Source organism: Acanthaster planci, linkage group LG12 (assembly GCF_054643075.1).
Source record: "Acanthaster planci isolate LZ-2023a linkage group LG12, COTS_SCS, whole genome shotgun sequence".
NCBI lineage: Eukaryota > Metazoa > Echinodermata > Asteroidea > Valvatida > Acanthasteridae > Acanthaster > Acanthaster planci.
In genome coordinates this window covers 7,084,663-7,109,174 of record NC_141788.1, presented here as the reverse complement: position 1 = coordinate 7,109,174, position 24,512 = coordinate 7,084,663, and the positions used below count along the sequence as shown (strand labels likewise).

At 41.3% G+C, this 24,512-nt stretch overlaps 4 protein-coding genes and 1 non-coding gene across 5 annotated transcripts; 2 read left to right on the top strand and 3 right to left on the bottom strand.

Moving 5' to 3' along the window:
• The first annotated feature begins 14 nt into the window (after positions 1-14).
• Positions 15-9,064, top strand: LOC110977775 (AP-1 complex subunit mu-1-like). The gene is made up of 10 exons (XM_022232200.2): positions 15-200; positions 787-943; positions 2,208-2,275; positions 2,467-2,597; positions 5,064-5,208; positions 5,621-5,747; positions 6,098-6,243; positions 6,688-6,918; positions 7,181-7,306; positions 7,504-9,064. Exons 1-10 carry the CDS (start codon positions 159-161, stop codon positions 7,597-7,599), a joined length of 1,269 nt encoding a protein of 422 aa, XP_022087892.1. The 5' UTR covers positions 15-158; the 3' UTR covers positions 7,600-9,064.
• On the bottom strand, positions 8,488-12,717 carry LOC110977779 (transcription elongation factor 1 homolog). Its single transcript, XM_022232204.2, has 4 exons — positions 12,550-12,717; positions 11,292-11,445; positions 10,789-10,859; positions 8,488-10,336 (listed from the first exon to the last, which is right to left on the bottom strand). The coding sequence occupies exons 2-4, from the start codon at positions 11,405-11,407 to the stop codon at positions 10,272-10,274; spliced, it is 252 nt and encodes an 83-aa protein (XP_022087896.1). The 5' UTR covers positions 11,408-11,445; positions 12,550-12,717; the 3' UTR covers positions 8,488-10,271.
• A 961-nt stretch (positions 12,718-13,678) lies between these two features.
• On the bottom strand, positions 13,679-20,791 carry plaa (phospholipase A2 activating protein). Its single transcript, XM_022232199.2, has 11 exons — positions 20,613-20,791; positions 20,076-20,263; positions 19,718-19,939; positions 19,186-19,489; positions 18,632-18,801; positions 18,066-18,226; positions 17,411-17,633; positions 16,881-16,979; positions 16,606-16,752; positions 16,291-16,449; positions 13,679-15,974 (listed from the first exon to the last, which is right to left on the bottom strand). Exons 1-11 carry the CDS (start codon positions 20,765-20,767, stop codon positions 15,406-15,408), a joined length of 2,397 nt encoding a protein of 798 aa, XP_022087891.2. The 5' UTR covers positions 20,768-20,791; the 3' UTR covers positions 13,679-15,405.
• Positions 20,792-21,037: 246 nt separating this feature from the next.
• On the top strand, positions 21,038-24,220 carry LOC110977789 (histone chaperone asf1b-B-like). The gene is made up of 4 exons (XM_022232228.2): positions 21,038-21,293; positions 22,055-22,170; positions 22,371-22,547; positions 22,688-24,220. Exons 1-4 carry the CDS (start codon positions 21,185-21,187, stop codon positions 22,931-22,933), a joined length of 648 nt encoding a protein of 215 aa, XP_022087920.1. The 5' UTR covers positions 21,038-21,184; the 3' UTR covers positions 22,934-24,220.
• Positions 24,221-24,422: 202 nt separating this feature from the next.
• On the bottom strand, positions 24,423-24,494 carry Trnac-gca (transfer RNA cysteine (anticodon GCA)). Its single transcript has one exon. It is a non-coding gene; the product is annotated as a tRNA-Cys (tRNA).
• Between the last annotated feature and the right edge of the window lie 18 nt (positions 24,495-24,512).

Genomic DNA, 24,512 nt, shown 5'->3' with positions numbered 1-24,512 from the left:
CAGAGCATGATGGGACAGATCACACAGCCGACGACACATCATATCGAAACTCGGGATTGTGTCCGCACAATTTCTGGGCCTAAATCCTCACAACAGTTATTCTTATTTCCAAATGATAGGTTTGAACAGTTGAAAGGTGACACCAAAAGCCTGCCATCATGTCTCTTTCGGCAGTTTTCTTCCTTGATCTGAAGGGGAAGGTAAGCAACTTTCGGGAGGAGCGTCCAGCTGGGCCGGGGCCAGGCCGCACGCACCAGCTTCGCATAGCATTGTGCGCATTGATAACTGGACCAATTTCCGGACAAAGCATTAACAGGAGTTTCATAAAATAAGCCTTGTCGCTAATACTGCAAGAGTGATTTTGCGCAATAGTATAAGGGCATCATAATGATCATGGGAAGGAAAAAGGGGCAAACATTGTCCCCCTTTCCCTTCCCACAATGCCTTTCCACAGTTGTCAGGTTGTGCCAAATCAGCCATGCAGTACCAGTACTAGTATTTAACATGTTTAAGGCTTGTTAACATGATTAATTTATAGTTATATGGACTCCACTTGACATCCTATGCACAAACCCTATGAGACTGGTCTTAAAAATTCTGAGTGTTTTCTCAGTTAACAACTTGGTATTTACCCTCCTAAAATTGAACTTTTCATGACATGTTTTTGCTTTCTGATGGCGAATGACTGCAGCCATTGTTTAGGGAATAATTACCGGCGTCCGTATAGGAAATCTTTCCATTAAACACCGCAAAGAACTGATTAAGCTTCTTGTTTTTCTTCCCAAGGTGCTGATTTCCCGAAACTACCGTGGTGATGTGGACATGTCCTCCGTGGATAAGTTCATGACACTGATTTTGGACACGGAAGAGGAAGGACAAGTGTCACCCATCATAACGCACGGGGCCGTTACCTTCATGTACATTAAGTACAACAACCTTTACTGTATCCTTGCCAGAATTTAAAAATGCCCCCACTAGACAGCTGATTCGATCAAGTCTGATTTAACAAAATAAGTCCGAGTGATCAGGGATTGTATATTTGGGGACCCTGTTCCTCTAGAACTTTGGAAGGGAGACCTATAGGACTGTGCCAAATATCCGAATATTTGATCGATTATCAAATATTCAAATTTTATTTTTCGAATTTGAATATTCAAATGCAAAATTCATGAAAAGGAAGGAAAAATTTTCCTTTTTTGAATGAGAAATATTGCATATGGAGGCTTGTTTCAAGCAGATTTAAATGAAAATTGACAGAAATCTTACAGTGATTCAAAAAGTAAATTATTCAACAATTAAACAATTTAAAAGGAATTTTCAACAGGGCAAGAAGTCTTGTTCATCTCTTCAATCTTGCTATATCGTGGCTGGAAATACTCCTAGATGTGAGAAGCTGTTACATTGATCATAATGTACAATTGTGTGCATTATTGCAAATGATTTTGTGTACGGTTTATTCATCAACACTTCGCCGGTCAGTACGTCCAAATATTCGATCAAATTTAAGGTCGAATATTCGAACAGTGAATTACTTGAATTGACTCAGCCCCAGAGACCTACATTTTAACTTTTGGATTCACCTTGGTAAATGACTATGACATCTGCAGGGTTGATGCTGTGAAAAGTGTTTTAACGCATAACTCACAGTGGAGTCAAATTTGCGTGGCTGGTTCATCAGTAAAAAGAAATAACATTTTCTCACAATTTACTATTCGAAATTTCCACAAAATAGGGTCAGTGCAATAAAGAGAGTGTTGCCTTTGGTTTTTTAGAGGACTTACCAGTTTTACAAGACTAAAAAGACAAAAAATTGGGGGGTTCCCAAATATGCAGTCCCCTGGTGATCATTAATATCATTGATGAATGTTCAGTTTGACATCCGTTTCTTTAATTGAACGTTCATCTTTATTTAAAAAAAAAATGGCCTTTTTATTTTTATAACTAATTTATCACAATGAACAAGAATCTTCCTATATTACTTTAACTTGGCTTAAACCTCTTCCATTGAATAATTTTTAAAATTCAGGCTGAAAAATAATTCAAGAAAAATGCATATGGGAACAAATGAAACGTAAAGACTAGTTATGCATGAACACTTTGGGGAGAAAGTGTGCTATTTTTCCTGGTCAGCAGGTTTGTAATTAATGGGAAGTGATTCGCTGCGTCTTTTGTTTTAAATTTGAAATTGCTTAACTCCAGAATCACAGTGGTGGCCTGTACCAAAAAGAATGCAAATGTTGCACTTGTCTTCACGATGCTTCACAAAATCGTTGAGGTATGTAAGAACCACATTTTTGTGTTGAACACTTAACTTGGTTGTGTTGAGCAGCATTTGAGTTAACGTGTGTTTGCAAATGTGAATTTAGTTAGTAGTTAGAAAAAGAGAGACAGTCATAGGTTTGCCATTTCAGCTTCAGCTTACGTTAAAATCATGTTATTCTGTGTCTTTTTTATTTTTCTCTGCAGGTTTTCATTGAATACTTCAAAGAATTAGAAGAGGAGAGTATTAGGGATAACTTTGTCTTGATCTACGAGCTTCTTGACGAGTTGATTGACTTTGGTTACCCACAGACGACCGACAGCAAGATATTACAAGAGTAAGTCACAAGCAGGGTTCAGTGACATCAAACGGTGCCCACATTTGGAAATCAAGTCCAACTAAAGTCAATCACCAGTCAGATTACATGTCGGTCACAGCTCAATCGAAGGTCAACCAAAAGTCAGTCACAGGTCAACCATTAGTCCGTCCTAAATAAGTCACAGGTCAAAGGTCAACCATCATTTAAGGGTCCAGTCCACTAATTCAAGCCCCATTGAAAACAGTGTAAAATCAGCACCGTTCAGGGCCCAATAGCATGCACGCCGACATCCCTGAGATTTCTGAAACACAAATGAAATTCTTGTCTGGTCACTTATCTTTCAATTTCTTTTCAATTTTTTGTGGGTTAACCAATTACATTTTTAATTATTCCCACAAAACAAAATCACCCCCCAAAAAGTGATTTTTCCGAAGTCTGATTGCAGCCATTTTTCAAGTGGCAACCCTCAACTTTCTCGGGCACTTAGGACCATTTTTTCAACCGTAGTTTTCAGCCCTTCTGCCCTCATATGAAAGCTCAAAGACCCAGGAAGTTGATCCTGGCAACGATTTACACAATCTCACCGTTTTGGGGGCCAAACAATCTGCTTTTTCAAAAGATACTGTGGGGGCACTTTTAATGCTAATGAGCTGGTCAGAAATTCTCACTTGAATTAGTGGTCTGCACCCTTTATATACACCCATTTTTCAGTTTTTCACACCAAACTACACTGAATGGTTGAGAATGCATCAAAAACCTCAATTCCAGAGAAAAAATGAAAAAAAATTGTCTAATGGCTGCATATGGAGAGAAAATGCTCAAGGTCAGCCTATAGCAAATGTGCACAAACTACTGCAGACTGCCTATATACACTAACTAGTGCAAATACAATGAGCAGTAAGCAGCTGAAAATTACACTTTTCACATGAGCAGCTTCAACTACCTGTTGCTACAGATAATGGGGAGGGTTACCCAGGCTAGACACTGCCAACTGTAGCGGCCAAGTGCACGAAAGACGTAAAACTTTGGCCATGCTTTGACATGAAAGCTCACCGTCGGATATTACTCCAGTTGAGAGGCTCCAGCCAAAGAGTTGAAAACCTGAGCCCAAAATAGGGCACTTCCAACACAAGAGTGGAACAAATCACCAAGGAGAGTGTCTCGATAAATTTGAGTCACCTGTGCATATCCACGGCTTGGTCAGTCGGTGCCCAGGCTGTACTTGACCATCTAAAATTGAACCGGACCCCCCCCCCACAGTTAGGGTTGGCCTCTGTTAGGGTTAGCCTTCATTAGGGTTGGCATCCGCTAGGGTTACGCTCTGTTAGGGTTGGAATCCGGCTTTTCTAGGTTTCATTCAGTCCATCCTAATCAAAGAATTTCTTGAATCCGACAAACAAACAATTACAAAGTGACATGTTCCACATGTTCATATATAATTCTCATGTGATTACCTGAATATTTATTGTGTCCGACAATCCAGTATTTCTGATGTCTCATAATCCATAAAACTGTTATTCATGGCTTGTTGTGGTCTCTCCACCACTGCCAGGACCAACGTAAACAAGAGGGATAAATTTTAAACCCAGCCGCCACTACTGCATGGACGCCGCCATTTTGAAATATAGGGTCCAGTCCACTAATTCAAGCCCCATTGAAAACAGTGTAAAATCAGCACCGTTCAGGGCCCAATAGCATGCACGCCGACATCCCTGAGATTTCTGAAACACAAATGAAATTCTTGTCTGGTCACTTATCTTTCAATTTCTTTTCAATTTTTTGTGGGTTAACCAATTACATTTTTAATTATTCCCACAAAACAAAATCACCCCCCAAAAAGTGATTTTTCCGAAGTCTGATTGCAGCCATTTTTCAAGTGGCAACCCTCAACTTTCTCGGGCACTTAGGACCATTTTTCAACCGTAGTTTTCAGCCCTTCTGCCCTCATATGAAAGCTCAAAGACCCAGGAAGTTGATCCTGGCAACGATTTACACAATCTCACCGTTTTGGGGGCCAAACAATCTGCTTTTTCAAAAGATACTGTGGGGGCACTTTTAATGCTAATGAGCTGGTCAGAAATTCTCACTTGAATTAGTGGTCTGCACCCTTTATCACAGGTCAACCACTCGTCAGTCCAATGCCAGTTATAGGCCACCCAGTCTCAAGTCACAAGCTGAATAAATGAACTGTGACAAAGGTGTTCTTTCAATATTTATGACTGTTCATCCCTTTTGTAACCTCTACCCTGATTTGTGGTTTGACAGGATGATAACCCTTCCATTCAAATTCTTCAGTAATATAATATGCAAAGCGGAGATTACTTGTATTGGTTTTTGGTACCGGTCAATGTCTTCCCATGGTCAGCGGTCAGCTTACCTAGCTGTCCAAAAATGTTGATGCCAAATATTGGAAATCCTTTGTGATGCAAATGAGTGTTAACTGTAAGTGATGCATCCTTTGTTATACCTTGACTCTGTGGACAGGTATATCACCCAGGTGGGTCAAAAGCTAGAGATTGCTCCTAAACCCCCACCAGCCATCACCAACGCTGTGTCTTGGAGAAGTGAAGGAGTCCGCTACCGCAAGAACGAGGTCTTCCTTGACGTCATAGAATCCGTCAATCTGTTGGTAAGTTGAGGCAGTCAGTTATGTCCAGCTGACAAGTAGGAGTATTGGTCACCAGTGAAGACGTCTTGTCAGTGTGGATGGCTTGGCACTGGTACCCATCAGGAGACGATTTTTGAAGGGGCTAAGGACCAGAAGTGTTGCCAAGCTCAGAAAAATTTCTGCTCTGCAGTTTATGATGTTCTGTGACTGGTTCATAGCTGCTTTACAGTTTGCACATATTTGTTCTTTCAGATCCAGATAAATACAGTGCAATAATTTCTGCTTGACAGCTGTCAGGAGAGAACAACTTTTTTGTTTCAAAAGTCATCCTAATATGATTTGGTTTCCATAGCTATAGTTGAATTTGACGTTTTTGTTCTGTAGGGGTGAAACAGAAATGCACATTTTCTCTTCCTTTTCCCTGTCTTCGCAGGTGAATTCTAATGGCAACGTCCTGCGCAGTGAGATAGTTGGCGCCGTCAAGATGCGAGTGTTTCTGAGTGGAATGCCAGAGCTACGACTCGGCCTGAATGACAAAGTGCTGTTTGAGAACACAGGCAGTAAGTGGTTTCAAATTAGATTTTAATGGTAGGTACCATGATTTGAAGGACCTTAATGTTTACAGGGTGTGGCTGATCAGCTAGATGAATGCAACAGAATCCTGAACAGCTGAAATGAAGACCATACCAAATGCAATGGAATGCAACACAGCTGTAATAAAAGCCATGATGAATGCAACAGAAAACATTGAGCAGAATTCAAGTGTAACCTGTGTAATCCTGTGAAGACATTTTCCCCCAAACTTCAAGAAAACACAGCGTTTGTTATTCTTTTTAGTATCATGTCAGTGTTTGTCAGAATACCTACCTAAATCATGATTTCTGCTTATCTTTCTCTCTGTGAACTTCAGGAGGAGGTAAGAGTAAATCGGTGGAGCTGGAAGACGTCAAGTTTCATCAGTGTGTGCGGCTGTCTCGCTTTGAGAACGACCGGACAATCTCCTTCATCCCCCCAGACGGAGAGTTTGAGCTCATGTCGTACCGCCTCAACACTCATGTGAGAAGTCGACTCAGTCTCGTTTTGGTTCTTCTTTAGTTTAATCCCATCTAGTAATGAAACCAAGGGTTCCTAAGAAATATCGAAAAAGTTGCTTGGAAGCCCAAGGATTCACTAGAGAAGTTGGTAATAAAGGTTCATTAGAACCCCACGCCCTATCCAGTGTTTCTGTCTTAGAATATTTCTCCGAGGAGAAAGATGTGATGGAATCAACACTCAGAGGCTAAATTGTGATCAGGAAATAGATGGAGGTCAGCTCAAATTGGTGCATTTGAGTTTCCTGACTGTGATAGTTCAGTTTGTAAAGTGGATGCTGTACAGAATGTTAGTCTATGCTTGGGGGGGGGAATACATGTATACCAAGGCACTTCAAAGGGAACCGGTTCTCCAAGATTGAAGACCATAGCTGGTCACAAGTGAAATTGGACATTTCCCTGCTCGCAGGTCAAGCCCCTGATCTGGATTGAGTCGGTCATCGAGCGGCATTCCCACTCGCGAGTGGAGTACATGATTAAGGCTAAGAGCCAGTTCAAGCGTCGGTCCACGGCCAACAATGTGGACATCATCATCCCAGTGCCCAACGATGCCGACTCGCCCAAATTCAAGACCACCGTCGGCTATTCCCGGTACCTGCCGGAGAGCAGCGCAGTGGTCTGGCACATCAAATCGTTTCCAGTGAGTCAAAGGAAAATACCCTCAAAAGAAATTCAACAAACCCCAGTGTGGCGATTAGATTTACTTGTCTAAACCCAAGCTGTGTTGGATGCTCATAATTAAAAAATGATCAGAAAAATGAATTCTGTGACTATATTCTCAAGATAAAGAAATGATGCTTTCACTTGCCTCCTGTGCTGCCAGAACTTTTGGACATCTGATCTTAAAATTTTGTGTCTTTGTTGCGGCACCTTCAGTTCTTTGTTTTCTCTTCTCTGGATAGGGTGGCAAGGAATTCCTGATGAGGGCGCACTTCAACCTTCCCAGCGTGGAGGCGGAGGAAGCTGAAGGGCGGCCACCAATCAGCGTCAAGTTTGAGATTCCCTACTTCACTACTTCAGGTATCCAGGTAAGTAGCACATAGCCAAATAAGTGGAACTGGAGTTTTTGTCTTTTTTTTCAATTTTGGGTACAATGGCACCCAATGGCCCTTCAACATCACTGCTATTTTTATTTTCCATCAAGGAAGTACTCATGGAGTTGAAAGTAATACAATAAATACTGCATTTCAGGAATTAGTTATCCTCTTTCCTTCGGGGTACGCAGGTTCGGTACTTGAAGATCATCGAGAAGAGTGGATACCAGGCGTTGCCATGGGTACGGTACATCACACAAAACGGTGACTACCAGGTCAGAGTATAGTGGCACCAGTGAAAAAAAAGGAAAAATCTCCCGTAACTGTACTACTAGATTTTGGTTTGGAGAAATATGTAAACTGTGATGTATATACCAACTGTCTCAACTTATCATTTACCTAATTACACTCTGTAAATCCTAATCATAATTGAAATTGACGGCAATAGACATGCAGTAAGAGCAACTTTTAGCTTGCATCTTATTTTTAGAGCATTCCAATTAGTTTTGTTTATTTAACACCCCAAATATAGTAGACTGTGTAGTATGAGCCACGTGCACAATGTTAAAGAAAGAACACCACCATTACACATTCATGCCAGGTGTAAAAAACATTTTTCACCCATCATCCAGAATATTTATCACCCGGTCAACCTGAATATCAAACCGTGCTTGCACAATTCTCTGAACGGGAAATTTGAAATTGGATTGGTATGGGGTTGTTTAACAAAAGTCTTGAGAACGAAACAAACCCCTCCTGCGCATGTATTTTGCTAGGAACCTTCCTACGTCCACGCAAGTTCACCATGTTGCACAAGTTTGGGGAGTCGAGCTTTAAAGTTCTACAGTTTTGCAGCAATCAACATATTAAAAACCAGATGCTAAATTTGGTTCAGGGAAAGTTGTGGCTTGTTGAGAATTCAACGGAATTTACAGGAGATAAAACCAGTGACTTGTTTCTGTCTAAACTGAGTTATAAAAACAAGGTTGTGTGCGACGACGTGAGCGCATTTGATGGGGCTGCATGTGTCAACATCAGACGGGAAGTCGTTTATTTTCTCATTTCCGTTGAAGCTCACGTCTGTCTGCCAAACGATATTCCTGGGAAAAGATGCAACACGGCACATAAAGGGGGCATTTATGCTGCAAGGAATGAAGTAAAATGAGGCACAGAAATCAAGAATCAAGATGAGCAATTTTAATTGATGAAATAATGTACACGTATTGGCCTTTGTTAATAGACTATACTCTTATTATAAGCAGGTGCTCCTTTAAATACATGTATCAGGCAGAAATCTTTACATTTTCACCTCACAAACTATTTGGAGCACCTGATCAGATGCACATGCGTTAAATTGTTGCAGAAAGTTAATTTGTATTCAGCATTTTTTGTTGCATGTTACATGTTTGTGGAAACTCTATTGGCCTTGCAGTATGCACATGTATTTTCTTTGACCAAATTAAGACATCTCAGAATATGGGATGTAATTTTTATTTAAGCCAAAATCTGATGCCATGTTCCTTTGGTAAGAATTCAGTTGATACAGCACAAGGTGACCTCTGTGTTGGGGTTACTTTTTCTGTCTGAGCTTGTTGAATCCATCGTTTTTGAATCTATTATTCCTGTATCATCTCATGTGAGAAATGACCTTCAGCAACTTCCTGGGAGGATTATTACCATTGTAAACTTTCCACCAAAGTAAAGGTATTAGATACAAAATGGTTCAATAAAATCGACAGGATAATATTACAACCTCTGTCATTCACTTTTTTTAGCTGAAAAGAAACAGCAAAAGAAGACACATGCATCTGAAATCTCCCCAAATGCTTCCATTTTACATGTGTTCCGCCTTTACTTCTAGCGAATGCAATGATCTAAAAGAAAACCTTTCAAAAACCTAAGAAAAGAGTTTCTTCACCTTAAACAGATGAACTAAACCTTGGTTGATGGAAACCAATGTTACATCTATTTACAACCTCAAAAAGTATAGAAATGATCAGCTTCTGTTTCCATGGTGTAGGTTTCTATGTCTGAAGAACATTTCTGTAGATACTCTCACTAATTAAAGTACATTTCTCGACCTTAAACAATTTCACCATGAAAGAAAGAAAAGAAAACCTTTAAAAACTGGAGCACTTCAGCATCTTAAATTATCTTGGTTACAAAATTGAAATTCTATATTTTTGTGATGCAAATTGCATCTTCAATGTACACTCTTTTTTTCACTTAAGTTTTCGCAACATATCCATGGCCACTTGCTGATTTTACACCAAAATGTAATAGCCACAATAAACCTCACTTCAAAATTACTCTTACGAGTTACAAGGTTCTAAAATTCAGTTTCTACGAAAAATTTAGTGTTGACAATTTTCAACAAATTGTGCCTGGGACTGTCTGCTCTTTGTAGAAAAGCCAAAAGATAAACAAATATGGCTCAGGGTTACAATTTAGTTGTTCTGGAGTTCTTTGGGTAAACAAAGTTAATCATCTGGAAAGAGCCAATCTAGAACAAAAACCTAAATTCATGGACAGCTTCTTAACTAAATCATGCGTAAAATCCCACCTTGACGTCCAAAGTGACAAAATGAATACACGACTCCTGACAGCTTGTACCTGGAATGGTTACACTTTGCTCAGGGAAAAAATTCAAGAGATAACACACTATCTCCAACTTGGCGTTTTAAGTTTGTGAAACCTGCCGTGGGAGAAGATCCCTTTGCTCTGGGGTCTGAGTTTCACTTTGTGCGACCAATATTGCTGCATGCTGAGTATGCAATACAGCATTGGAGGTATCAACTGGCTTTCTGCAAACTGACCCATGCAGCAGAGTTTAAAAAAATCTGGACAGACGTACATACATGGCAGCGACAGAATGTGGAGTTTGTGGTCCAGCAAGCATCTACAGCAGCAACCCTAGCCTTCACCCCTTCTCCTGCCCCCATGGTCTCGTTCTCGTATGCTACCCGTTGGCCGATTCACAAGCGTCAATCCAGTCGCTGTATACATCCACCGGTTCTGTCAAGTCTGACGTTGGAAACGGTCAAGGATCGTCACTGACAGAACCACACACATACACAAATACAACAGGAGAATGGAAGGCACAATTCTCCTACCAAGAATACTATCAATTTAATTGTAAGGGAGTTATGGAACAGGGACCTGTTTTAGGACTATTGACATTTTGTTGACATTTTTGGCACTCTCTATAAGAATGTGCTTGCTCTTTGCATAAAAACAATCATTGCAATATCTACTGAAAGTCAATACAAGAACCGAATTAAAATTTACCAAGATGAATCTCAAACACCGCTTTTAAAAATGCTAACTGCAAGCTAGGATGTTAGAAAAGAACCATGAAGTTCATTTTTTTCATGCACTAAATGGAACACAAAAAATGCGAAGACTTTTTCCCCATGAAGTAGACTACAATCTAACAATACACTCTACAATGTGTCTCCACTTTAAAGAAAGGATACAGTTAATGCCAGTCTGGAAATCTTCCAAGCACACTCTGCAAGATATGACGCCAATCTGCCTGGTCCGATCCCTGAGATATTGTAAAAACCAACAAGTGTGGAACGAAAATGATAACATTTTCTGGTCACATGGTAGTTTTTCAACCTCTTCTGGAAACCACTTTAGCGAGACAGAGACCAAAAAAGCAGAAAAGCATTCGAAACAAAATACTGCTAATTTTATAACCCTTAGTAACTCTTTAGCAAACAAAATTCCAAATAAGGCAAACATAATGTCTTCGAGAATTAACAAGCAAAGTTTGAGTCTCAATTCAAAATTTAAAATAGACTTGTCATTGACAGAGAGAGAAGACAGGTGATTTCAATGTGAAGCCTATGACAAGAATGGTGCAAGCCCAAATTTTTGAAAAAAAGATGCACCATTCAGTAGTTTAGCACTGCCGCAACGGTGCCACTAAAGTGTGTGGTAGTGCTGAGAGTCCCCAAGTCTTTAGATTGCTTACATCTTGACTTCACAGGCTTTTTCATGATTGCAGAAGGGGCACGTAAACTGCGTGTCAAGGGTTCCCACCAGCTTCTTCTTGGGTGGGGGCTTTCGCTTGGAACGACGGCGACCCATGCTTTTTGATTAAAACTTCTTGACCACACCAAAATACTCTGAACACAGGAAAAAAAAACATTAGTAAATCAGTCCATGACACTGTCAGATGCATAAGTTTGCTAAGCTTGTCAAGGCTTCATTAACTCTTAAGTTCTTCCGCCTACGCTAAGCTTACACTTAAAAAAAGTCATACAGCCAACATGAGGCGATCAGGAATCAGTCGTCAGCATTCATGTGTGGACAGGGCATGCTTTTTGTGAATGGTCCGCTGGGCCGGCGCGCTGTGACATCGTCGCCAGGATATTAAAATACAGTTTAAATCACTATTTGAACATGATTTGAACAAGATGGCGACATAGAGCTCGACAACAAGACTACTTCCGATTTGAAGGAGAAATTTCTCTTTTCTTCCCAAATGTGAGTAAACCTTACCATTCATTATTGGAATCTCTTAATTCTCACTCAGTCTGTAGCCAGGTGCAGTTTAAAGATCGTTTTAATTTTGGAGGTGAATTCAGAGGATTTTGATTCACGGTAGGCCTATGAGCTATTTTGAGTGAAATGAATTAATGGAAGCAAAAGCCCGTGGAAGGTACTTGGACCCCACTATCGCCCAACCACGTCCAAATATTTAAAAAGGCTATTTGTAAATTGTAGGGTCCAAGTTACTCAGACTAGCCTAAAACTAAAAGCTAAGCCATGTACTATGATGTAGGCGCCGGCATATGGAACTCTCTCCAAAATCTGCATAGCCTAGGCCTATGACCTGGATCTCTTTCAACAAAGAATATCTCGGTTCTAAGCAAAGAATAAACTTCCACTTTTTAAGGCAAACTGGTTACACAAAACCAAAACAAATCGGAAAAAGTAATGTTGCTCAACAGCGCAGAGCTTCGTCCCACTACTTCATGCCAGAACACAATCGCCCCCAACGCTTTACGAAATTTTTGGAGCGAAGTACCGTCAGTAAACTAGTAATGGTTTGTCTCAGTTACGGAACACTGCCAGACTGCATTGCAAAACAACCAAGCAAGAACAACTTGAAGCCCGAAAATAATTCCATTTTTTGTCTACTCACGAACAAAGCTACCGGCAATTGATTACTGCATTTAAATAGTGCCTCCTTAAGGCAAAACAATTGATTTGGGGGAAAATCTTACCTGTTTGCCGCTTCTTCCTAAGCAGTGCACCACGGCTGATTCCAGATGTCACTATACAATGCCAAAGAGCTAAGTAAATTGCATTTCACCAAAAGTCGTCGAGTCAAGCAAACATGTGCCATCGCCGCCACGAGCTTAGTCTCAGATCAACTAGAGCATGATCACTCGTTGGCGTATCGTACAGGTACAGATGAATTTAATATTTGGGGGCGAGGTTGTTCATTCAATAACGCATGGGTGGAGCTTAAGACCCTTTGGAGGGGGCATCGTCACAAGAACGTTTTGGATAAATTCGCGCCTTTGTCCTCAAGCAACAAGTGATTTAATCAAAGCGACTTGTATCTAGTTATGGAATTGTTTTGGGCATAGTCAAAACGTTTTGAATTAAACATTATGATTTGAAGATATTTTAAAGTATATGAATTTCTACTTTTTCAAGATTTAATTGGGCCAAAAAATAAAACAAGAAAAGCGTAATATGTGATCAATTATAACACCTTCATTTTGTCTTAACGCCCTTCCTCAATGAATAAGCCCAACCCACACAACCCGTTTCAAAATACCATGCTTTTCATGGGGGAATGATGGCAAGAGGAGATTGTGAAGGAGGGGTGAAATGTGGAAGGGAAGAGGGCAGTTGCATAGCCAGGTTTGGGGTTGGGGAAAATGGAGAGTTTTTTCTGAAAACGAGGGTCCAAATTGTAGCCATCCGTGAAAGAATCCGCAATGCCCCTCCCATTTTAATAGTGTTACTGATTTCCTTAAAATGGTACCATGCCCTCCCTTCTTGCCGGGTACATCACTGCAATGGGGTAGGGAGGGGATGTGAACTTACTTTCTAGCCTTCTGGGATGAACACAAAACCCAACCCCATACCTCTAGAATTTATATGTAATTTCCAATGTCCATTGTAAGCCAACCAATTCCAACCAATGGCCTCCCGATTCTCCAATTCTCAAACCAGGTACGTACTTGTGTACTGACCAGTTTGGAATTTTACTTACCATTAAAGTTTCACGTCTATTGCATGTGCATTTTAAGTTAATGGGGCCAGATTTGCTTTACGATGTTTTCACAAGTTTACTCTGACCAGCGACCACATTATATCTGACACAATTGAATGCATAGATATAGTGCAACGAGCATAGTTTACTTAACATTGTCAACGTAATCAAATAAAGTACATGTATAAACACATGGAATCATTTATTAAGCTTGCAGAAATTGAATAGACCGTATTTGTGAAGTACCCAATTTCAGTCGTATTCCTGAACATATTGTATACATTTGGAACCTTTAATGGGATGGTACCAGATGATTTGGGGGGTCGAAATGAAATCGTAGCATAGAGTCTGGTTCTTTAAATTTAACATGTTCAAGTGAATAAACCACATTGGGGAATCTAACTGAAATTGGGTCCCCTGTGAATGTCTATTGCTCTGCTCTTCACAGAACTTTCCCGAACTTTTATGGAGGTTAATAAATTAGATGTACCAACAATAAATGCTATCTCCTCAACACACATTCCTGGCTTAAGTTTCAGATTTTGCTCTTAGCAAAATGTAGGGTCAGAGAACAGAAACAGTGTCATTCTTTTGACCTCTGACCTAGGATCACCTCAGTTGCAATATGAACCATCAAATTCAGACGCTTTGAGGTTGTGATCTGTCTCCGTATACATGTATGAGGACAGGTCTCCAGTCTGATCCTTTGCATCTGTCATTACTGTATCCATATGACTTTGTGTAGAGCAAATGACTGGAGTTGTAACTCAACCAGTGGTCGCATCCCTGACATTATGATCTAACAACAGCATTGTAGACACTGCTCGGCATCTGACTTTAATTATTTCTAAAAATAACTTGACCTTGACCATGGGTGGCTCTCACAGGTGACACATGGGCACGACTTGAGACATGGAATATCGGTTGTGTATCAAAACAAAAACTGAGCTTCCCCTGGTAAATAACAGAATTTTGTGTCAAAGACAATTTCAATTTATAACTAGGATTTTACATTTCCTCCCTTTTGTGTTGACTGTTTGAAATGTTTTCTACATTTAAGAAGTGACTTCAGCACCTTGCTAGGCAAATATGTGCACCTGATAAATTTTCATAATTGTAACTATTTTCGCCAACAAGTTCATTGCAATCTGAGAGCTGGTATTAAATTTATCTTCAATAGTTCTAGTTCATAAGGGAAGGACTTCAAGATTTTGGCGGCAATGCTCTCAAAATGTGCAAGTGAAAGAGTGTACATCTTCATGAGTAGAGATAACGAGTTGTATTGAGTTTACAGTAGACATGCATGAATGTGCAATAAAACAAAATCTAACCCTCTGAGATCCTTCAAAATCCATTAGGCAGTTTTGGAGGATTTTGTAGGATTGAGGAAGGTAGAGCCCAGCCACTGTTACTTTGCATGGCATTGGATGCCCCTTGAAAGTCAAAGTACAAAGATAAAGTAATTGGTAACCTGCATGGGGCAGGATTTTGGAGAATTGAGGAGGGTACCAACAAAAATGCTGGAGGACTTGGTATAAGAAGATGCCGGCCAACAAGTCTTGAGTCAAATTTATATCAACAAAATTCGCAACACTGCCACTAAAAGGCAGATCACTTAAAAGTGGTTCTCTACATGAAATGAGTCTGACTGCTTTGTCAAGTACAGGCCGAAGTTACATTTGCATGGTCCACAATAAAAATTGCATTGGCAATGACTTCAAAAGTTTCATTTTGCTTGTAGCAAAATGGGAAAACAGTGGGGTTTTTGGGTTAGAGACACAACTTATAAAAACCTAAACGTACTAACACCTCCAAAGGAGACAATTGATGAATTTGACCTTAAGGGTTCCATTCATAGTAACATCTGAACTACTTTTTGTGCACAGTCTCCAACTTTGGCAGGGTCCTTCACAGCACAATGTTTCCTGATAGTTGGAAGAATGTCCAACGACTTGGCAATGGCCAGCGCATTATCGTCCACGCTCATGAGAGTTCCTATGGCAACCAGAAGCCGGAAGAGTGCCTCTGGGTCACTTTCGGAGTCCAGGATGGTGGAAGCAGCCGACAGGCAGTGAGACCGGGCCTCGATGTCGCCGCCGCCCTGCAGGGCCACCGCAAAGTTCAGCAGCACCGTCGTGGCGGCAACGTGCAGGTTTTTGTTGGCCAACCCCTGGCACTGCAGGGCTGCACTGACGACTGCCTCGCGGTTGGCGGCCAGCAGCTGGGTGCCGTGCGGATGGCTGAAGGCGTTGCTGAACGTCCTCATGACCAGCATGCGGTTGGCCGGGGTTGAGGTCTCCGATGCTAGCTGCAGGATGTGGGAAATGAACTGGGGACCGTCTGTCTGATTGCAGAAGTGCTGATTAACTGAGGGGTGTCTGATTACCAACCGAAGGATGTCAATAGCAGGGAAAACCTTGTCTGTAGAAATACAAGACCAAAAATGTTGTTACAAGTACGTGACTGGTCAAAGCTGAAGATCATGTCGCCACAGATATACATCAACTCAAAGTCATCATTATTTGCTCACCAACTTGGATGACCTAAAATACATAAGTTTTACAGCTGAAAGTGCATAGATTTTATGATGGGCCTCTCAGAATAATTTCTTCTGAAAACACCCACCAAATTTACAAATTTACTGAAATCAAAGAAATGGATTTGAAGTGGTTCAGCAAGCATCCAGCACTATTAATTGTTTTTTGCTTTCCTCGTCTCAAGTCTGAAATATTCTTACCAACTGGCAAATGGAGTGCTCTCCACAGGGCACTGAGTTGGTCGGCCGTAGGACTACCAGAATTACCCACATTCAGAAGAAGTTGTTCCAGATGACCGAGGGATGCATCATCCAACTGACACGACTCATCCAATGCCGTGTTGAAATCCTTCAGTTTTCCTGTGATTAAATAAGAATATAAAAATTTAGCATTACATCAGGACCCTATGCACTGTGCTCTTAGATATTTTGCAGTCAAATACATGAGAATACCATTGGGATATTGTGACTTAATACTAGACGTCCAGCAGCCTATATAAAACATTTGACATTTACCTAATATGGCCTGTGCATTGGCAGTGTCAAAGGTCACAAAGCTTGTCTTTGGAAAGTAAGGGTTGGGCTGTTTTGCTTGAGGTGCCGCAGAAGGAATTTCGCTCGGTTGACTCGAGGTACCATAGGTTGGGATATAACGTCCAGCACCTAAAAATGAAAAATAGAGAATGTGGAAATACTTTTCAAGGGGAGTTTTTGTAAAATTTAAACAAATACTGATAATAAGCTCTGGTGCCAAGACTGCAACAGTTATTTAGGAAGGGCTGTTCACACACCTGTGAAGGGATCTGACCCTGTCCTTGGAGATGTAGGGTCACCGCCTGCTCTTGGGATGCCAGGAGGAGGCTGGGAACCAGGGATGTAGCGGGAACCACCTTCAGAGTGGGAAACAGAGATGATGATAAAATATGCAAGCCTGATCCCCAACTTGACTTTGGCCTTAGAACGTAACATTTTATCATTCAAGTTGTTGTCAATGATTTTAGGCTTTCCAAAAACTTTGGGGGACTGAAACTTCCAAACCGTTAAAATGAATGCACGTTAACCATGTTATCTGCCTTCAAGCAACCCACCACAACTTTGACCCAAAAGTACACGTATGCCTAACCAGACTCTACTGAAATGCATGCAGGTTAGTGATGGTTGGACTAGCCTAGTTCACCACTGAGGACTGGTCTACCAAGGTTGGTTCCATCACTGGTTACCATAACATGGGCACATCGCATTGTAAAGCAGGGGACCGGGACTGTCATGCTTGATTGTGATAATTTACAACTTGCTTACTAGTTCACAAAACTGCTCTTACCTGTGAAGGGGTCACCGGCAGAGGGCGGGGCGGCCACGCCCAGAGTCACACCCTTGGTGTTTTTGATGATGAAGTTGGCAATCTCTTCCAGGAACTGTTGGCTCAGGTCGTGGGTGTGGATGAAGCGCTGAGCGGTCAGCCAGGGGTCCTCTGTGATGTTGTAGGGGAGCTTCAAGGCTGGTTTGCCCTCCTCCAAGTCCACATTGAAAACGTAGTCGTATTCCTGGAAGCCGGCAGAGGAAGGTACAAGAATGCATTGGAAAATCATGTAAACACTATCAAATAACATTATCTTCTACCTGTTTTTAAGGATGGCTCGTTCCTAACTTGAGTCTCAGTCTATTCATATTTTCTGGTTGGCACACTATCAGGAACTGAACGCACAGACCGTATCAAACTTTGGACAAGCAAGATCTTCTAAGTAATTTTTTTTTGGGGGGGGGCAGTAGGAGAGAAGGTAACCCCACCTCTTGTGTCATTATGGACATCACATAGGAATGCGGTTCACAGCAGTATAGTGAGGGCACTTTCCAAAATGTTTCCGACTTTTCCACAGAATGAGCACAAAACCTCAGCAAAACTGCTCGTGCAGGAACACCACATCAAACTGCACTGTACATTTTCTGAATCAAATCTTGCGAGATCTGATTCTCACCTTGCCTTCGTACATGACCTTGCTGCTACTGGGTTGGGTGTCGTCCCCTTCTGTGCCCACCACATCACCGATCTTGTTCCAGTTGGCATCCGCTACACTCCACGAGTACGCCTCTACGGTGTCGCCTACACGTATGAGTTTTGTTTGGCCATCCTTTGTGCCTGTTAAGAACATACAGACATATCACTACATCAATAACAATGGTGCTGTTCGTATAGGTTATCATATCAGATGGGACAGCCATACTTTACACATCCACTTTTGTATAAGATTCACAAGCATTCTATAGACATGAAAGCCTTTATTTTCAGAAAAATTCAGAGTTATGAGTAGTTCGAAGACTCGGCCTATCCTAGAATCCTTCTTTTTTCTTCTATTTAACTTAAAAGTTACAAGCTCCCTTTCCCATTATAAATAAAACTCTCCCATAGACAAAACACATACATGTGCAGGACAAGAATGAATCCTTTAATGTTTCTTTGTAGTTCTTCCTGATCAGAAGGTAATCCATGTACATTGAGACAGGCCTCAGTAACCTTTGCATCGCCCCCTGGCAACCTTCTCACCTGGTTTGGCAAGGTCCTCCTTCCCCGCCAAATCCTCCATCTTGATCCCGCCAAAGGCCTGGGCCTTGGCCGGCATGGAGAAAGCAGCCACTTGCCTATTGTAAAGGTCCTGAGCCTCTGCGCTGGCGATTCTGTCTGGATTTGTACTGAACACCCGTGCGACACCATCGCTGTTAATGGAACGCATAAGAGGTGGTTAGCCAAGAAAAATGGAATTGTTTGTTGGGGAAGCTACTGCACGTAAATCTAACATATGAGCAACCATCAGTGTTGTTCAACAGTCCAGCATCTATGCCAGTTGACTCTCTTAAGTAGCTTCAAACTAAACAACATAGGCATAGAACTCTTCTGGGAGCTAACACAATCTCACACTGCAGAAAACAAATGGCACAGTCCTTGTATTGAAAATAAGACACCAAGCACTGTGTCTTGTCACGATTACTGAGATGGGTCCTCAGCATAACAAACAGTGAGTATGAGGTTGGTTGAGATGGGTTTGATGTGAAGCATTAAGCGGCACTGTGGAAATGGATCCTATTTTCTTTATTTCACACCTGGATCCTGCAACAATGTCTCCATTGGGCAGTGCGGCCACGCACCACACTGACTGGGCAGGAAGTGTGATGGTTTGGCAACACACCCCTTGCCGCCAGACTCGGACGGTTCGGTCCTCCCCGGACGTGACAAAGTCGGCGCCATTAGGCAGCAACGCGATGCTGTAGATGAAGCTGGTGTGTGCCTGCAGCTGCTGGGTGCAGTCACCGGTGGTCAGCCAGCGCCGGATGCTACTGTCGTTGGCCGCTGAGAGAAACTCCACCTCTGAGACGATGGCGAGGGCTCGCACGCAGTCACTGTGACCTATACCCGTACCAATTTAAGAGTTCAGTTAGAAATGCAATCCAGTTTTATAGTTAAGTCCTTTTCTGAGTCCAAAAATAATCAGAAGTATGGTCTTTGAGCACTTGAATCCCCTTCCCTACGACAAAGAGAAAGACCGCATGATTGGCATTTCACCATTAGGTCATGGAAACTTCCTGCAAAATGTGCCCAGGAGGTGATTGGGTTGAGCCTACTGAACCAACTCACCGACAAAGGTCTGCTCGCACTTCCCAGCACGCCACATCTTGATGGTCTTGTCAGCTGAGCCAGTCAACATCAGGCCCTGGGTGGGCATGAGGGCAACAGCCCAGATGGCTGCCTCGTGACCTTTCAGGGTCATGACATTGCGCTGGTTGAGCCATACCTTGGCCGTTGTGTCCCATGAGCCACTCAGTAGGGTGCCAAACTTGCCCGCTGCCAGGGTGCAAACTGAAACAAGAATTCAGAAAATTACTGGACAATCATTTCAACTCCAAGATCAAGATCGAGTGTAAAGATCAAAATAATTAAAAACAGTACTCGGATGGGCATCAGAAGTCTCAAACATTTTGCCGAGCCTACCCACCTGTATTTGCATGGCCACTCAAGGTATACTCCGGTACTTGACTATCTGGCTTGTACATGTTGATCTTATGGTCATTCCCCCCAGTGGCTATCAGGCCGTTAGGGTACTTGTCATTGGGAGGCAGGACACAGACGGCTGCAATGAAGTTCTCATGCCCTCTCATGCAGTGCCTTTCTTCATATCCACTTCTGCATTATTCAGAGAACATAAAAAATGGCCCATAAATTTCTACAAATCATGAGAAGGAAGTGAATAGTATAATATTATAACAAATAAATAATTTTCGTCCATGCTGCAATTTTTCGCCACTGTTTAAACTAAGATTAAAAGTAAGGTAATTCATTTCATTGTTTTCCAGGGACCAGATTATGAAATGTATATACTTTATACTAGTTGCAAAAACTTCTTCTAAAGCAGCGCCCTCTACCGGCTTATAATTCCCGTCATATCCGTCGTGCTTTGCTACGTAGTACGTGAACGCTACCGTGTGAACTTTGTTAGGTCCTGAATAAAATACAAGAAATGAAGGATACGTACCCCGTGGGAGCCCAAATCCGAGCAGTTCGGTCCCTAGATGCTGTTATAATTGATCCATTTGGAGAGTATGCGGCAGCAACGGCCCTGACATCCATTTCATGGCCCTCGAGATTACACGAAAACTTAAAAATTTCGTCCGTCATGGTGGCTGCCATTTTCTTCACTATTAACCTCGTCTGCAAATACTAAAAATATGATTAAACTCCGAAATATTTTTCAAGTTCAAAATGCAAAATTTTGAATTCTCAATTTATATTTCGTTGAAAATAATTATCTTTATGAATATTGTGTCTTATTTATGCTTGAAATGATCATAATACGCAATATTTACTGTTAAATATTGAAGAAGGTAGAAGAGTATTAGCCAATTGGCATGCACGTAAAATTACTTATGAATATTTACATCCCCCAATGTCATCTGACCAATCTCAGCTCGCTTTAGAAAATTCCTTGTCCCTATTTTTTGCGCCACTTGCAGTTCCGATTCAAACGCCGCGAAATCTGTACCTGTTTTTCTTCTAAACCTCACTCAAAAACACGTTGCACGGTACCTTAACTACAGCATCGAAATTATGGCAAAAGTACAGATTGAGAACGTCGAAGTACTGGATAATCCGACGTCCTACTTGAATCCGTTCCAGTTTGAGATAACATTTCAGTGCACAGAAGATTTGTCAGAAGGTAGGCAGAGTATGCAAGCAAGCCAAGCATGACGAGCTTCAGTCGGTGCCGCGCCGGTCATGCCGGTTCATTGCCCCCCCTTAAAAATCCTAGCTTTTTGTCTCCTAGTCACGGGGTCCCACTGTCTCCTCTTATGAAAGAACACAACAACCCCTCCAGTTGTGGTCAAGAAATCAAGTTGAAGATGCAGACATGTCAGCTGTCAGACATGTTTGTTTGGCATAATATAGCATGTTTTAATGATGTTTGTCCACTTGTTTGGGAAATAATTCATTACATTTATCATCATCTTTCATATATATATACACTTAACTGTTTTAATGGGTATGTGTTCGACAAAGTAACGTGTTGTTGGATGTTACTTTGAGAACTCAAAGTCACAACTCCCTCATACTCCGTTATGACGCAGTAGTGACTTTGAGTTCATGAAGTAGTTGGACATGATCAGTTGATCTTATTGATTCTGTCATCATGGTCACCTGGTCATTAGCTGATCACCATTTCTTTCTAATTTGTCATTTTAGAACATTGTTTTGACATATTTGAAAAACAGCATAGGCCCTACCTATCATACCTATTATTTAGCATGGTTGGCATAGTCATAAATTTCAGACAGGGATTGGCAAGTTCGGTACAGCCTACAGGTATAGCGCAAGTCATGAATGTGATCATTTTGATCAACTGACAATGACATACTGAGCATGCCCATGTAAAGGTTTCATTTTTTATAATTTTGTTGTACATCGTCATCCATCCTCCAGATTTGGAATGGAAAATCATTTATGTGGGATCGGCAGAATCGGAAGAGCATGATCAGACGTTAGATTCTGTCCTTGTGGGTCCAGTCCCAGCTGGCCACCACCGGTTTGTTTTTCAGGTGAGTCTGGAACTGTGAAGTTTGTTGGGGCTGAAGAACCAAAGTTATTGCTGGACAAATTAACATCCTGAGCAAAAGCCAAGTGGGAACCAGTCATTGTGTGATCTACACATGGTTGCATATTAGTTGGTGACCTGTTTCGCCAAACCGGCGTTTCCTGTGCTTGGAAAATGTTTACTTATTTGTTGTTTTTCGACTAGGCAAACTGTCCGGACACAACGCTCATCCCTGAATCGGACGCTTTGGGCGTGACCGTGGTACTTATCACTTGTTCGTTCCGAAACCAAGAGTTTGTGCGTGTGGGTTACTACGTCAACAATGAATACTCAGATCCGGAGATGAGGGAAAATCCGCCATCCAAACCTCAATTTGATAAGGTGAGGAATGGCCATCTTTGAGCTTGTGACAATGATGTATGTGTCTGTATCTATTTGGCCTACTCTGTCTTAATCACATGGCTGAACCTACAGATAACACACCTATCTAATGTGAGTGCTGGTTACATTTTTTTCTAAAGGTCGTCCGTAACATCCTCCACACGGATCCCCGCATCACGCGGTTCAAGATTGACTGGGAGGATACCATGAACAACGAGAACATCCCGCCCCAACAGAACATCATGTCACCACCCTCATCGACAAATGGCATGCCATGCCCTTGCCCCTGCCCCCTAGACAAACTCACCTCAAACGACCTCGCCACTCCACTCAACACAGACAGTAACAGCAGTTTGCCTGAATATGTATCGGCCATGGAACATTAGATATTTATTTTTTTTATGTACATTTTTCTGTATGTGCTGTAAATACAACAGTTTTTTTTCATAAAGAGAACAGAAAAGAGTAATTACGTCAGAATTTGTTTGCATGTTCAGTTGAGTTTGACATTTCAAAGGGAAAAATTTTAGCTCCATAGTTTCAAAGTTTATGTTAATTGGTATCTTCAATGTTGTTAGAAATGTCTACATGTATTTAAAATGATGGTCACAACTTTCTAATTCGTGTTAGTGGAACAACTTTACTTTTCCATGAAAATGTCCATGAAAATGTCCAAACTCGTAATAAAAACAAACAGTAATAAATCATGTCTCCACAGATTGTCCTTGTCAGACTGTGTTTTGACAAATAATTAAGGGTAGTTTTTACCTTTTCATGAGCTTTCAAAAGTGCATATGGTCGTATGTAGGTGCGCATTACTAACAAAGGTTTGTTAGGCTTATTGTGAAAGGTCCTTTTTTGCCTGCAGATCTTGATCTTCACATGTATGTGTCTTTTTGCATCCCAAATTTTGCTGTTGATACCAATGAAAAATCACCTGCATCAAATAGATTTAAAAAAAACGGTGAATATGCTGTCAAAATGTGGCCATTCTCGAGTACATGTATTTAAATACTAATAAAGGCCTCTGAACTGATGACATCACACAATGTTCACATGTACATGTACATTTTTCTACACAGCTAGTGGGGGCCCGTGGTCCGCTCAGCACCCTAAGAAAGCATACACAAAGTGTGAAGTCATGGTCCTGTGAGCACCATAAGAAAGCACACATGTAAACAAAGTTTGCTGTTATTAGTACAGATGTGTCTTTTATTGATGATAAGTGCACTGTTGAGTTTTTACAGCCTCTTTTGTATTTTTAGTTTTAAACTTTCCTGGTATACATGACAACCAGTTTTATTACTGTGTGCTAAACAAAGCCCCTTTGTAAAGATACATGTGACAATCAAATATGAAACAGGTTTCTTTTCTAGACCCTGTTAAGTGTGCGTAGATAGAAGAGGGCGCTGTGGTGTACAAAGAAGAGCAGCTAGCCATGCTTGTTCTTCACCTCTCAGCATATGAGCATAAATGATTGCGTACTAGGAGAGACCAGCTTTAATGTGAGAACAAGAGCAAATATTTGTAAAGTGAGATATGGTTCCAAACCCTCGCACTTCCAAGACAGGAAGCTCACAAATGCTGGTTCACATACCGAAGTAAGGATTGCCATGACTTTGTGTAATTTTAATGTATACATAGGCAAAAATAAAACTGAACAGTGAACTCGATATGCAGCTGTTCTTGTGTTTCTTGTACCCATACATAATATGTTCAGTGTTTTTGTGAAATAGATAAGAAATCATTACCTAGAGAGTTTGTAATTAATTTTGCATAAAAAAACAGTTTTGAGTTGATTTACAACGAAAATATTTAGAAAACTATTCTGAGTTTCCTTTTGTACGAAAGGGAATGAGGGCAAAATGAATTTGGAGGGGGCACCCGGGTTCGAACCGGGGACCTCTCGATCTGCAGTCGAATGCTCTACCACTGAGCCATACCCCCTTCGACACGAAAATGAGT

Bases quoted from the DNA above. Each gene is read 5' to 3' on its own strand.
- LOC110977775 (XM_022232200.2), top strand. From the start codon at position 159: ATGTCTCTTTCGGCAGTTTTCTTCCTTGATCTGAAGGGGAAG. The intron at 944-2,207 runs GTATCCTTGCCA...CCAGAATCACAG, and splicing joins TAAGTACAACAACCTTTACT to TGGTGGCCTGTACCAAAAAG. The intron at 6,919-7,180 runs GTGAGTCAAAGG...TTCTCTGGATAG, and splicing joins GGCACATCAAATCGTTTCCA to GGTGGCAAGGAATTCCTGAT.
- LOC110977779 (XM_022232204.2), bottom strand. From the start codon at position 11,407: ATGGGTCGCCGTCGTTCCAAGCGAAAGCCCCCACCCAAGAAGAAGCTG. The intron at 10,860-11,291 runs GTAAGCAATCTA...ACAATATCTCAG, and splicing joins AAAGCCTGTGAAGTCAAGAT to GGATCGGACCAGGCAGATTG. The intron at 10,337-10,788 runs GTATCCTTTCTT...TTCCAACGTCAG, and splicing joins TTTCCAGACTGGCATTAACT to ACTTGACAGAACCGGTGGAT.
- plaa (XM_022232199.2), bottom strand. From the start codon at position 20,767: ATGGCAGCCACCATGACGGACGAAATTTTTAAGTTTTCGTGTAATCTC. The intron at 20,264-20,612 runs GTACGTATCCTT...TGAATAATGCAG, and splicing joins CGGATTTGGGCTCCCACGGG to AAGTGGATATGAAGAAAGGC. The intron at 16,450-16,605 runs GTAAATGTCAAA...ATTTAATCACAG, and splicing joins CAATGCACAGGCCATATTAG to GAAAACTGAAGGATTTCAAC.
- LOC110977789 (XM_022232228.2), top strand. From the start codon at position 21,185: ATGGCAAAAGTACAGATTGAGAACGTCGAAGTACTGGATAATCCGACG. The intron at 21,294-22,054 runs GTAGGCAGAGTA...TCCATCCTCCAG, and splicing joins CACAGAAGATTTGTCAGAAG to ATTTGGAATGGAAAATCATT. The intron at 22,171-22,370 runs GTGAGTCTGGAA...TTTTTCGACTAG, and splicing joins ACCACCGGTTTGTTTTTCAG to GCAAACTGTCCGGACACAAC.